General features: G+C 37.7%; 1 protein-coding gene across 4 annotated transcripts in view; it reads right to left on the bottom strand.

Annotated features, from left to right (window-relative positions):
- The window catches only part of TENT4A (terminal nucleotidyltransferase 4A), a 62,873-nt gene that overhangs the window by 12,725 nt on the left and 34,936 nt on the right, over positions 1-15,212 (bottom strand). For 2 of the 4 annotated variants that reach the window (XM_074825591.1, XM_074825600.1), the window contains exons 9-11: positions 12,848-12,948; positions 12,417-12,589; positions 438-596 (exon numbers count right to left, since the gene is read on the bottom strand). In XM_074825591.1, the coding sequence (XP_074681692.1) occupies positions 438-596; positions 12,417-12,589; positions 12,848-12,948 (433 nt within the window). Of the gene's footprint in view, positions 1-437; positions 597-10,894; positions 11,441-12,416; positions 12,590-12,847; positions 12,949-15,212 lie in introns of those variants that run through there. The other 2 variants (XM_074825614.1, XM_074825610.1) reach the window with 2 other exon arrangements.

Raw genomic sequence — 15,212 nt, 5'->3', positions numbered from 1 at the left:
ACAGGTCAGTACTATTTCTTCAGATTCAAAAACTAGCTTACAGATACACCACCTACGTGAAGTTTCTATTTCAAGAGCAGGATGTTAAATAACCTAAAGATCTGCAAATATCCCACTGATTAGGCACCAGGAGTCTCAAATACAACTTAGGGAGTCAGACATCTGACACTCTTCCTCCAACTTACTCCTAGGTGTCAGTGGGCTGTGGAAGGGCTATTATATTCAGAGATGCATTTCAAACACCAAACCCTTTCCCACCCATTCTTCTCCCCACAATTCTGACATGGCAGATAATTTTATGAATACATGAAGTTTAGCACATGCTACACGAAGGTTATCTTCAGAGGTTTTTAGACTGACAGCACAGCGCAAATGATCTACACTTCCAATTTGATCACTTTCTCATGAAAAAGTCGCTCCATTTAGTTGGCTCATACCTGATTACTGGCGGCCATTATCAAGGTTCTCGTAGGCGCAGATTGGGGTTTACCACTTGGCATAGGCAATGCGGGTGGTAAACTGGCCATAAGCTGAGGCGGTGCTTGCAGACTGAACTGGTAAACATTAGGAGCTGTGCAAGGTGGTGTATCAGAATCCTTTTGGCAGAGAAAAAGGGGAAAAGAAAAGCAACTTTACAGAAAGTACAGTATATACAGGCTATGCATGTGAAAATGCACCCAAATATCAACTCATGTGAACACTGTAAAATTTAATGATTTTTTTTCAATGGTAGAAAATAAAATACAAGCCATCACTATGTTTATTTTACACATCTAGCAAAAGTTTCATTGAACCTGCATCAGGGAGACAATGTCAACAGGTCTATAGCAATCACAGGTCAGTTCCAGTCAGTGCAATCTGAAGCCAGTTATACCACTACCAAATTCAAATTAAAAGATAGGAACTAAGGTTGGGAAAAAAACAGAACAAGAACAGCAACACTGTTAGTGATACAAGGGCTAGAATTTTAGGTGTCACCACAGAATCAGTCCTCTGAACAGTGTTCTGAGGACACTGTTATTTGTACGACAAAGTTACTCACTGGCATCGTTATAGTCTTCTCCCATTCTACCCAGAAACAGCAAAGTTAGGGCTCCACCTACCAAGAAACAAGGAGACGGTCTGCCAGTCAAGACTAGTATATGCACACCAGTCACTGACTACACTGCTAGTTAGGAGTTCTGTTCCCTCACTTTCCCTCTGAAATCTGAGTGATAATTCTTCAGGGGAAGCAAGATGGATGTAGGATTACAGAAATATATACTGTAGTGGAACTGATATTACTGATTACTATTCCTCCTCCTTTCAGCCTGACCAACAGCAATTACAGATGCATCATGAGCAGTCATACTGGTGATGTTAAAGCACTGGACACCTGGAGCACTTAGACAACAAGCAAGGAGGCAAGCACAGATACAGGGATTTACAGGAATTACTGAAGTCTGAAAACACCCAACTGACTGCCTCAATTCTTAAACGACCGATTATTTTCTAAGTTGAGAAGGTTGAAAAGCAAGCTACAGCCTTCTGAAACAACTTTCAACACAGATCTTGAAAAACTTATTTTTCAGCTATAACACAATGGCGACAGTAGCTTTCCCTACATTTTACTGCTGCTTTTCACCTCATCCTTAACTCCAAAGTATTCTGAGCTTGAAAATAATGGAAAAATCTATTCTTTACCCCAAACCACTAGTGTTTTTTCCATTCCCAGCCATCTGGCTCAAAGTATAGCAAGAGATTGGACTTGGCCAATTAGTGGTTTAGGAGTTACCATATTAAAAGACATTATTGGCTCAGATCATCAAGGCTTTTTACTGTGAAACTAATCACTGAAGTATTCTATCTCTCTTTCTCTAAAGATTAATTGCCTGAAAGCAAAGACTCTTCACTTAAACCAAACAAACTTTAAATAGATCTCCAACAGTACTACTTGCCCTCACATGGCCTTGCTTTCCCAATTAGATTCTTCAGTTAGAGAATAAGCTGTCTAGGAAAATATTTTCAAGAACAGAAACAAGAAAATATTTTAAAGCTTTTCTTGGGGAAAGAAGAAGGTCATTTAAGGGAGACTGACAGTTGTGAATACTGAGCAGCCTAAGCGATGAACCACTAGAAAGCAAAACTTGCATCCTAGCTAAAATGAATACCCACAGTAGAAACAGTCCTCAATAAAACTGTCAACTATTAGAACAATCACTTTTATTGGTCCACATAACATAAAGTTGTGCTTACTAAAGTTGCAGAAAGAAGATGCTCTCCTACTACGTCAAGTAGTGGTAAAAGTTACAGTATGCTTTTGTGAAGCAGTTTCAGATATTTGCATCATGAATTCACCAGAGACAGATCATAGTGATAACAAGAATCTGTGCAGAAACTTAACTCTTATTTATGAGATCAGATGTTTACCATTTAGTAAATAAGTTCACAGTGGGCAATTACATGCTGTAGCACTAATCAAAAAATTAAGTTGTATGCCCATGCAAAACCAACTGCCTGGATGAGATGGCATTTTTCTCCTTTGCTCAATCCTACAATATTAGTCATGGACACAAGCTAAGGTCTCTACAAAGATGGTGATACATTCTTAACTAAGTAGGCAGTAGAATCAGGTACAGGGGAAAGAACCTGAATTTTTAAGTTGAAGTTTCTTCAGATGCTATTGGTCATGGAATTATTAAAAAAACTTATAAAGGGAGGGAAAAATAAAGAGGGGGGTAGTCATGTTTGAACAGACAACTTCTGAGCATACTCACAAGTAACACGAGCAGGCAAATGGGAGGGAAAAGGGGATCTTACTGTCTATCCAAACCAATGCGTTATCTTCTGCAATGCAACCTTCACAAACCTGACCAAAGAACAGTTTCAGTCTCTACGCACAAGAATCACCCCTTTCTCTTTTGCTTAGACGCAATGAGACCCCCTGAATATCACATACCTAACCCAGATGGGACACTTCCCATTTATAAGCTTTCTAAGAGGTTTTGTGCAACAAAAAGTTAACTCCAGTATGGAAGCAGCAGCAGATGGAAGAGAAAAGGGAGTCATATGGTTTAACTGAGACTAGATAAATTTCAACACAAGGAAGCTTGTGTTGCTTTATTTTAATAATAGGCATGTTGTTCTGTCTCAATGTTATTTACTGATACACTTCTCATACAAGAAGATTGTATGTATCTCTTCTGAAACTATCCTGGATTGCTAACAGGTTTACTCTATCAAGTTGATATGCTGACTTCTCATGAGCATCAAAATCCTTTTCTAAAGAAGAGCATTACCTTTGTTACTCAAACTGAAAGGTTAACCTCAAGTGATCAGAAAATTGAGTCTCATGTGGACAAAGCTGGTTTTCCACAAACACTGCCTATACTAAAGGATTAAGTCTTACTTGGTCTTCTGGACAGGATTTTTAAATGTAATGTACAAACTTGAAGCATTACTGAAGTTCAGAAGACCTACAAGTAAGTAAATGCATACTCTGATACTTTAGATCTATATCTGGAAGACAAAAGCTCTGACCCTTACTAGGGTAAGGGCTACAAAGGTCACATTGTAAAAAGATGAATGTAAAATAAAGGGGTAAAATCCCTCAATTGATTTTAGCAAAATATCTAGGGATAAAGCTACTAAGAGCAAAGTTAAGTTCCTGATCTCTTGAATACTACTACTATGAATGCCAAACATACAGAGTCCCTCATCCTGCAAGAAAAATATCTTCTAAAGAGACCCTTTTGGAAACAAAGAGAGACTACCAGATACAGGTTTATCCTACTGGGAATTTTCCATTTTAAAACATACTCTTTAAACCAGTTTCAACTTCCGCAGTAAGAACTCAGTACCTGGAAGGCACATTTCTACTATTGCAGAGTCTTGATTACTGAGGACTCTCTAATTTACCTTAATGTTGGAAAGAAAATAAAGTATGGAAGAGACCTAGAAACTCAGGTGTTACTGATGAACTCATTTAACTGCAAATTTTGCTTGAGAAATGGGATCCTCTAGCCTCCTGTCTAAAAACAGCAAAACACTGCAGTCATATGAAAGATGAAGAGTTGAAACAATCTTACAATCCAAACTTCTTCCTGACATCGGAAAAGAACAAAAAATCCTTTACTGTTCTGCAAAATGCATCTCCCATTATAAAAAGTCCCAGGACCTCATCAGCAAGAAAATATTTTCTTGCCAGAAGCTCCTTACTAACTAGGTCTGGCCATAAGAGTTTATTTTGATTCCATTATTAACTCGAGGTTTAAGATACAACTATACTGGTACATTCATCCTTCAAGACAATAGTTCAGTTTCCACGAATTTCATGTGCACTCAATTATACTCATAAGCTTCATTTCCATGATTCTAAATGCATGAAGAAGTGGTGCCTTCTGCTTTGTTTCATGATGTAGTCAGTTGAGAAGTTTCGACTAACAATAGCTACCATTTTAGAACTTTCAATTTCTAAGACAATTTTTTTTTTTTTTTAAAACCTGGAGTGACCTAAGAAGATTAATTCACAACCCCAATCTAAGTTTTGGCCCAGTGGTAAAAGAGTAACTATCCTAGAAGTCAATATTCAGAAATCAAAACTTAAACAATAGAATGCAAGTTTCTTGTTAATGTGACAGATCTGGATTTTTACACCCCACTCCCCAAGAATGAACTACAGAGGTCTTGGCAAAAAGGTTCTTATTGTTTCCATTCTCCAAACTTCTCCTACTAATTAAACAACTTTTTTCTCTTTCCCACAACATTCAGAAGCTGGAAGCCATGAGAGAACAATGACCACTTCAGTAAAAATTGTGTTCCATCTTTGAAAGCAAAGAACTGAAAATAGCATGAAAATTGGTGGTTTATAGTTAACACTTTACAGATTTTTTTTTCAGGTGCTCCTCTTTCTAACAATTAAAGTGATTTAACAGGTAAGTGCTGCCAGTCTTACTCCTTTTGCCTCTTCTCCCATCCTGGCCTTCTCCATTATACCTGCATTAGCATTTGACATAATTATGAGCCAATTCATGCAGGTGAACCACAGAAACAGTAATCCCCTTTTTACTAGCTTCACCTTCTGAATCAGCTCACCACAGGATTAGGTGATCACCAGTGCAGAAAAGCAGGAGCAGCTAGTGAACAGAAACATCCCTAGCAAGAACATCTAACTATTGGATTGGCTTAGTAAAAGTATAAAAACACTCCTTGGAACAAAGCAACAGCAGAAATCTTCAGACATTTCATAGTTTGGGGCCACATGCAGGAGCAGAACTTCAGTGCATGCTCTCACTTGAATGGTTTTAGCCCCAGAATACTTAACTCTGCTTGATAAATCAACATGCTTCCAAGGTGATTTCATGTATTACACACACACACCCCCCCCATCCTCATTTCTTCCACGTCAATTTGTGCCATTTCCCTTTTTGGTAGATGGAGCCGTAACTTTAACTGTGGTGTAAATAAAGTAGATTTGAGATGAACGAAATTTCTAGTTCTATAGGAGGTCACAGAATTTGCATCAATACAGTCGCACTATTTCTATTTTCCAGCCTATAAACAATACAAAACAGTCTCAAGTAAGATGCAATTGGTTGTTTTTTCTGCCTTTAGGTCAACTGCATTACAAAAGTAAAATATCTTGGTCATTGTGCTTACATGAGGAGAAAAGTGAAAGAATAGATATAGGATACACACGCAAACTGAAAAATATGCACCCTCCAAAAGCATTAGAGTTCCTTTCACAGAAAAACAACTGAAAATGTAATTTAACAAGTATCTACCAAGATTAAACACAAGCACAGTACCCCTTTAACCTCACCTCATTATATCCTGCCAGGCCTGACTGTGGGATTATTCCATGGTTTATCAATACTCACTGTATTTCAGATAAGCCATCTTAAATAAAGGTCCCCAGAAGTGTATCATTTCAAGTTTCCTTTGTTAGCCCTAATACTTTCATATCACAGGCTTTCAATTGGTCTGCATTGTTACTGAGTACAGCAATATTTCAAGTTAGCATTTTTCAAGTTAGGCACTAAATTATAGGACTCATTATGCAAGCTATGTACTATACTAGAATATAAATACCGAATTTAGGTTTTCTTCCATCCTAAAATGGCTTAGGTACCTGTTGGTTTCTTTTCAGTGGAGAGAATGTTAAGATATGGCAAGAATACAACTAGCCTTTAGCATCAGAAAATAGTCTGAGCTTGACTTTTACAAAATTGTGTGCTTCTCCTTATTTCACTGACTTCATAGCATTAAAATCCAATTTTGCTTGCTGATTTACACATTCCCTCTGTACCCTTTGCTGCTTAGAATAACTTGTTATTAAATAAAATTACTTTATAATTTTGTGTTCAAAACTGTGCCTCCTGCAGCTCTGCAGAAATTTACTCTTCAGGTGGATACAGACAAAAGGCTGCTCAAGCAACTGACACAGAAGAACTGAAGGAGAGCATGACAGTATAAAACAGCACATGGTCAGAGATATGGGTTGAAAAAACAAAAACAAATGTGGGACTATATGGTGAAAGAGGAAAATAGGCAAAAGCAGCACTGGAAAAGTTTGTTCCCTTCTGGTCCACGGAAACTGTCAGTAATCTGCACAGCAAGAATAGGAAAAAAGAATAGAGTTTTAAAGGATTTGGGGCTTAAACTCTTAAATGCCCCAAATCAAGTGTCAATCATATGTTTTTCCCTGGTAACATCAGGTTGCCTGTGTCTGCGCACCCAGGGTTGCCCACTGCTTTATTTGGAGACAAGCTGGCTTGCAAGTCAGCACTTGAAAGACTAAAGATTAGGAGGCCTCATTTTTAGAGCATGTGCCTCTATTTGTTCAGGAAGGGGAAAAGAATAAGATAGAATCTGCATTCTTCTGCAAAAAGATGATCAACCATTCATATACTTAGCTTGAATTGCTACTTTGGTTAGGACATGAGAATATTCAGGCATGTACAAAGATGGGAGAAAATCTGTGTAGCTCTTGCTTTCAGACTGAGAATTTTGTTGGGCCACCCTCTTCTGTCCCCTCTCCCTACACACACAATTTCAACTCGAACTCCACAAATTAATCATAGTCATTAAGACAGATTTAACAAGGCTACAAGAAGAGCTGTTACACCAACTATTCTGAAGTGTCTGTCCCTCAACAACAGATAAGCACATGCCTTACACCTGCAAATTTAATCACCTTAAAAAAAGCAACATTTATCAGGACAAGATATGTCATATACTCTATCACCTCTATCTGTGAATAGGGAAGGTACAACAGTTCCCGCTAATAAGCTGAAATTCAGTCTTTGACTAACAGGAAAGAAGGGGAGATGGTGATAACTTCATTAAGCATGTTGAGTTCAAGTACTAAGCCACAATTACTGCAAACCAAGTAACAGTTCCAAAGTCAGTGTGGATCTATGTATTCAGCAGAGTTATAGGAATAATGAGTATTAGTCTTATCGGTCATTTATATATTACTCTCATAATGTAAGCCTATGACCACAGTACTGAATATGTAATCCTTTAAGACAGTGAAAAGACACATTCCATGAAACACTTAAGGTATTGCTCGGCATATCCCCTAGCTAACGGGGGCAGAACGGTGGGCAAATCAAGGACCGACATTCTGATGAAAGGCTGTTATAAAGCCTGAACAGCAGTGGCTACAGCTAAAATTTCAAGAACAGTCTGAAAGAATACATTGTAAATGCTAAAAAGTTAAAGCAACTCCCCCAAACTAGTCTAACACAGGTACCTTGATCACTGAAACTTCAACTACCCTGACATGACTGCATGGTCTTGAGAAGTCAGAACTCTTCAGAAAATAATCTTGTCATGGAAGCCCAAAGAACATTATCACCAGAAACACTGAGATAAGGTATATGAAATTTCTTAAGATCCAAACTTCTAACAGACCACTTTGAGATTCTGTGCTGGACTGGATATGAGATTATATATCCATTAGGTAACAGAAAGAGCTTTAAAACTTTCCTATGAGCCATTACATCTGTTACTGATATGTAGGTATCACTGTCACATAAAATGCTATGCTTTATTTGGCATAGCAGCATCAAAACTGCAAAGCATACTTAGCACCAGGAATTATACCAGACTAAAATGAGACTGCAAAACATATCTAGGATTATTTTTCACTTGGCAGAGACTGTCGATCAGGCAGCAGATATTCTCCAGCACTACTCTAGGACTTCCTCAGCTAATAAAAAGCAGCTTTCCACAATGCTTAAACAACTATAAATCCAGTTCACGAGTTATTTAGTGCAGGTCCAGAACAAAAAAGCACCCAAGAAAAAAAAAAGGCATTTTCAAGACATCACTGCTTAGGTTCTCAGACTGACATCTGCAACTAGTCAGAAGAAACAGAGAGCTGGGGACGAACATAGCTCATTTCATCCGGTTTCAGATTCTCATAACAATCACTTAACTCAGTATGAAGGTTAAAGTGAGATTTCCTAATGCCAGGGGCTTATTTTCTCTTGTGGAATAGTCTGACTCTTGCTCCCATGAGTAAAACCTCATGTGTTTTGCACTGTCCTTGATGGCAAAGATATTTATGAACCATCTTCCATTAGTCACTTCAACATTTGTTGGATTATGTAGGAATACATAGTATTTTGCAACTTACCTGTTTGCAAGAGTAAGTGAAGAATACATACTGCCTTTTTGTCAGGGCAGCATATGGTATTTTAAATACCTGCACAGCAGAATATTTCATTGAGAAAAGACTTACTACATATATCAGTTTAATAATTAACAGAATCCATTAAAATGTATGCGCAGTTGAATACATTTTGATGATCAGATTCCTTGTATCCACAGGTTTATTTCCATGTGTTCCTCAGTTTGCACCTGATCACTAATATTCATATTCTTCACAGAGCTGAGGTAACAGGGCAGGAACTTTAGTACTCAGTGTTTTGCAAGGAACTACATTAGAAGTGCCAGTGAGAGAGTACAGAGCTCTGTATTGACATGTACAGTAAGACAAACCCATAAAATAAACAGCTATCTCACTAATAGCAATAATGATACCAGAAGACAAATGTCTCTCCTACACAGTCTTTGATCTGAAATTTACTGGTCCTTAGGAAAGCTTTCTTTTGTGACTAAGATTTTGCAGTTATCTAGGACACTTAGAAAAACAGTACAACTAGAATTTCATCAGTCAGATAGTGCTAGCAATAAGTCATTTTGTAAATAGTTTTCCTGCCTTGGAAAAATCCATAAAAGGATACTTTTTGTATAAGTTATGATTTAGTCTCATTAGATCCAGTTCTTAGTTTTGGGGTGTGTGAACAGTGGTCCGGAAGTGTGTTCCCCTACAAGCTAGTCCTGGACATGCAGAGATGAAAGCAATCATCCTCCTGAATTTGAGGTGGCATACTGAGGAAAAGCGTATACATCTAGAATATATGGGGAAAGAGAAGGCTGTCCTTGAAGGAGGCAGTTCTCTTGTTCCTCAGTGGTTCACAAGTTTTCATCTTCAAAAGCTTACCATCAGAATGGTCCCCAGAGGAAGGAAAGCAGTAGCAGGAATGTAAAGAACTCAAGGTAGTAACTTTAAGCTCTTATATGCCTACACTTCCATTTTTCTGAGTACACACAAAAGTTGAGAGACCGACATCTAAATGTTAGCTCTGGTTTATGCCAATCCAGTCTCCAGAAAAACCTGCTCCTTTTTATTGTTTTGACACTTGTTTCTCCTGCTGCTGGAACAAATTTATAACCACTTTCATCTCTGAAGTGCCCACAAGTCCAAGACACCAGGAGTCTCCTCTGTTCAGCTGCTGAGCCTTATTTATGGAATAAGACAAAATCTGTAATGCTGCCAAAACTTCAAGGAAGCAAATCCTTAAAAAATGTACAGCATGCTGTAATACAACCAACTAAATTAACTACTGTTACAACTATTAAACTATAGGGTTTAATAAAAATTCTAGGATCCTTATGAACAAGCACTGCTTTGACAATGCTTGCATACTTAATATATACTGTTAATATTGCTTCCCAAACATATTGACGAACATATGCTAGGCCTCCAGACTTATGGCCAGTCTACAGTGATGTGACATGATGACTTCAGAACACAGCTACCTCTGTGCTAAAGTAAACAGCTGGAATACTTGAACTTCAGTAGAAGCTGAAGTTCAGAGAGGGGCAATATGACCAAGTCAAGCCACAAGTTGCTAAGCCTATTTCCTCTTTCTCAACATAGGTAAGTTGACTTTATTATATTGGTAGGCAGATCTCAAAGGTCAAGATGCAGCTGATGACTATTACCAGTGAAACTTTAGCAGTAAATCAAAAAGCAAATACACTATCAAGTCCCTCTAATTTGACAGCTAGGATCTTGTAGCTGATACACAGCAAAAGATACCCTGCAGTCACACAAAATACATCTCCAAAAACAGTGTCTTGACATAGACCTTGTGCTTAAGGTTAACAGTGACATAGGGATGAATATTTTGCTAATACAACCTTAATTATTGGGAAGAGATCAGCAAATTGTCAATCTAGGATCTCCCTGTTTCCTACACTTTCTTTATAATCTGTACCTTGCTTTCAAGTCTTCAGTAACAGAGAAGCTCAGAAGATTTAAATCTTCTGAATAACAGAATCATTCCTGAAGAACAATCCTTCCACAAGACCAGAGCTATATTACATATAACTCTATAGTGATGAGATGCACTATATTCATATTCTTTGTTCAGAAGCTGGTACCAAAGTTCACTGCATCATACCTATTTCCAATGCACCAGAACCAGTTGTCACACATGCTAGGTGTTCCACTGCTGGAACACGGGCATAGTATTATGTCAGATCATGCCACAGGCTTCTCAACTTTTCAACTCCAGCAGAACAGGCTTCTCTTCCCGAATCAGGTGCAGCTCAGGACTACTCAGCCAGAACTTGCTCATCCTCACATATCCAATTGTGATTAGGATGAACTCGTCAGTTATTTGTCAGAAACCTGCCACTCCATTCCAGATTAAGGTAACATGCTGGCAGTCTACTAAGGACATAATACCAATAAATGATCAGGGCTTAAACTAGGGTCTGTCACAAGCACATGGGTATAAGGCTTTTTATTTTGTTGAAAAGAGTAGGATTTCCATTTACTTTGTGGATGTTCAAACTGAATGCAGGTCTTTCTTGATGAAAGCTTCCTTTTCACTTTTCATTAATTTCTCTGGCATCAGGCAATGAAGTTTCATCTTCAACATCAGGCAAAATGGGACTAAGGGGAGGTCATAACCACTCACCACCCATTATGTTGGGAGTGCATAATATTAAGCACATATTTGTGTTTTCTCATAAAACTTATCACAGCAGAATCTCACTGACACTCAAACCAGGAGCATGGCTTGAGTATCACTGGCAAGCATCATGGTGTTCTTTTTCAATTAGGCAGCTGTTGCAACTAGAACATTTACCATATTTACTGGAGGTGGAGTGAAAAGACAATTCAACACAGAAAATTCAGTAGGACAAAGGAATTACAGAAAGTAACCAGAACATATAAAGAAGGCGCTTGTCCCTCAAAAGTTATTCAATTTTTATTGAATACAAATTCCCAACTTTTATTTCCATATTTGACTAGTTTTTGAAAGCAGTCATGAAACAGGTACTCGGACCTCTCTTGGCATCACCCAGTTATTCACTACTGTAGTTAACTGGATATTACATTTTGTTCCAGCCAATACCTCTACCTAGCACAAAATGCTTCAGTAGATTTATAATGAGCACCTCATGCCATGCAATGAAATTTTGTGCTTTATAATCTGCACTGCCCAATTCCATATTGATTTAAGTTCATACCAAAACAAAAACACCTTATAGAATCTTAAAGAGTCTGGGAACATACCTAAAAAGACTACAGCCTCCTCTTCCAAGAAGTTACAATAAAGCTCAGCAATTACTTTCAAACTGCACTTTCAAACAAGGAAGCTGACAGAAAGACTTTACATACGAGGGCCCCATTACCATTAAAACATGAACTGCTTGGCTGAAAAGAGTGAGGAATATTATTCTCCTTCACAGCACAATATGATGTTCATGTTCAATTCAGGGTGTGGGGAAAAAGGACCAGAATTTGACAATAGGAGATTTTGCTTGATGGGAAAATTTATGAAGATGTATTTCTACTCTTCTAAAAACCCAAGTTAAGAGTAGCTAATTATATTTTATTACATCTAACTACTACCACAAGGAGTACCAAAGATTTAGAATGGAATTAAGACCCATTTAATTTAATGAAAAAAAATTGATTTCAGTAATTTTTCTAAGCAGGGGAAGCTATTAACTTGCTGTAGCAGCTTAAGGATAGCATCACATTAACTGCTGTTGTATCTGTTGAAGCTTTGAAGAGCATGATAAACTCTGCTTGTTAGTTTAACCCATTAAAAGAAAAAGCTTACAATGTCACTGCCGGAGAGTGATGATACAGAAGAGGCAGATGAACCAGAGGATAACTGTTGTGTACTAGCCAATGACAAAGCCAAGCGTTGGTTGTAAGATGGTTCAGAGTCTCTGTTCTGTTGCTGTTCTCCATTGCACGGAGCTATCTGGTCTCTTATTTTCAACCTATTATCTGTTAACACAAAACATAAGTATCATGTAAGAGCACAGAATACAAACATACAGGCCTTGAAGTCTAAGAAGAGCTTCAGTTTAACAAGCTAATGGAAAAGCAGTCTGAGAAAACTACTTTTGGATTAGAAAGTTACAAAGTCCTTTTATTTTTTCTTACATATATGAAAGCAATTAATTTCAGAGCATGAGTATTTTGAATTACATCAAATTCAAGAAAAAAATTGAAGTCGATTTCAAAGATTCCTGCTATACCTACCAAGTTCAGGTGATAAATTAATTTTGCTCCCCCACTTCTTTTTAATCCAGGCCCTGTAGTCAATCACTTCTTGGGTCACTTTGATGATTCTACCTAATGTGCTAAAAGAATTTTTCAATTAAGTATTAAACAAAGACTGCTGGTTATATATTTGCAAACATTTCAACAAGCAATCAAATTATGCTAAAAGTCACTTTAAGATATCCCTAACCAAAGAATCCTTTTGAACTTTCATTTCCTTAGTGCACCATTTAATCCACTGCAGCATCACAATTTTTTAATTAGTATATTACTTATCATACTAACATGCAAGCACTGACACATAAGTAAGATTTTTACTCTGTATTTCCAAATGGAGTGCATCTTAATTATCAAGAATGTACATGCCAGTGTACTTGATAAAAGCAATTTACACATCTTGGCATTTCTCCATACAGAAGATATTTTTTCCACAGAATCTGGATTACAACAGATATGGGATGCACTGAAGACATTAACATCCCAGTCCCCCAGTTGACTTTCATGCTGAAGACAGAGACCTTCACTAGTCCTTCCTTACAGATTTACAGGACAACTTAAAGGTTTAAGATCCCCACAATTATAAAGGAAGTACCATGGATCGTGAGGTAGTGGAAACAAGCAACAGACTGGCTCCAAAACCAGAATCAGTTAGAATTTAAGAAAATTCCTAGCAGTAAGTGATTCAGAGAAAAAGCCTACCTGATCCTGAACAGTGATCAACAAATATAAAGTAGTATTTTGCTAACATACCTTCCCAACATTCAGCTATTTGAACTGCATTTCTTGAGCAGAAGTTGTGTCCTTGTTTAAGAGCTAAACTTTCAAGCTTTCCTTTCATCAGGGACTAGCAGCTGAAACACTATAAACTCCATGCTCAAGATACATGAAGGACTGACTATTGTACAAAAATGGGCTGTGAAAAGTTACCATCTTGGAGAAAGTAATGTTATTTTAGTTTTGAAAAGCTTATTTTATATTTCACATCATAAAGGTACATTGTACCTGTATTGAAATTTTCTTTTTGTTTAGGTGTATAAAGGGAAGGGAGGACATACAGAGCCTAAATATATTTAGGCTACCTTTATTAGGTCATTTCATAGTAACACTTTAAAAAAGAGCAATAATTCTCCTACTGGCTTAGGGATTACTATTTCATGCAAGATCAAATACCACATGTTCCATGTCTAGTCTTTCAACTTTAAAGACATGTCAGTGTGTTAGTACTGAAAAAGGCAGTCCAGCATTTTAAGCAAACATTGAACCAAATATCATCTAAGCTACAAGCCCAATAGCTGCAGAAGGGCCTCACGGACAGAATGAATGTCATCCACCATTCTATTTATGTAATGTAGATAAAATAACACATGATGGAAAATAAAATCTTGAATTTTACATGCGGAATTAAAGGCGTGATTGTCACCACTCCGCAACTAAAGATGTGGGTTATCATAGGTAATTCTTTGGAAACCACAGTTCGATAGCTAAGTAGAGCACTCCCATGACATAACAGCATTTTAAATACTCGATGCAGTTCTGGTCTCTCAAATCTCAAAAAGGAAGTTAAGCCAGAGGAGACAGACTGAAGACAAGGATGACCAATACTGCAGAGAATCTGTTGTGGCCCTGAAGTTGCAGTTCCCAAGTCAGCAATGCCATCATGGGACACAAACATACACATGCTGGGTCTCCTCAACGCTGAGAGAAGGAAGTCTTGTAGCTAAGAAGTTTCATCTGAGAATGCCTTCAGGAAGATTTGAGCTTTTACTCCAGGCTAACCTATAAATTTCACAGCCACTACCAGCTGTGGTCTTAGAACTAGAAAATTAACATGGATTGAATAACACAAACTCTTATGGAGAAGGAGTTTATCAGTTCTGAAGCTTCTTGGAGTACTCTGCCAAAAGCAAATATACAGTCATGCCTTCATATACCAGAAGGGAAGTGAATGATATAAGATGGTATTTTAATCAGCCTGGCTGATATACCAAAAATGTGTGCTATCAAATAGGTGTAAAGGGTGAAACTACTACTACACCAACAATTATGGCAGAGTTGGATATACAGAACCTGGGAAGCTCTTCTCTCACTAGCTCTTTTCACCAAGAATAGAGATCAAAGCCCCAAGCGCTCATTTTTGGCAGAAAAAAAGAAATTCACAAAGTTATGAGGTCAGGAGTTCAAAGGCAGATCCAGGCTACATTGCTTGTACACCAGAACTAAAAACATTCATTATGAGACATCAGAAACTGAAAGGTGATTAAGGCTACACCGCCATATACTTAATATAGCAGCAAAGAAAGAGGAAGCAAGTGTGATCAAACTAGATACTCCTCTCAAAGAACAC

Source organism: Strix aluco, chromosome 1, assembly GCF_031877795.1.
Source record: "Strix aluco isolate bStrAlu1 chromosome 1, bStrAlu1.hap1, whole genome shotgun sequence".
In the NCBI taxonomy this organism is placed as follows: Eukaryota; Metazoa; Chordata; class Aves; order Strigiformes; family Strigidae; genus Strix; species Strix aluco.
The sequence above is the reverse complement of the archived record's forward strand: the minus strand, read 5'-3'. Positions and strand labels throughout refer to the sequence as shown.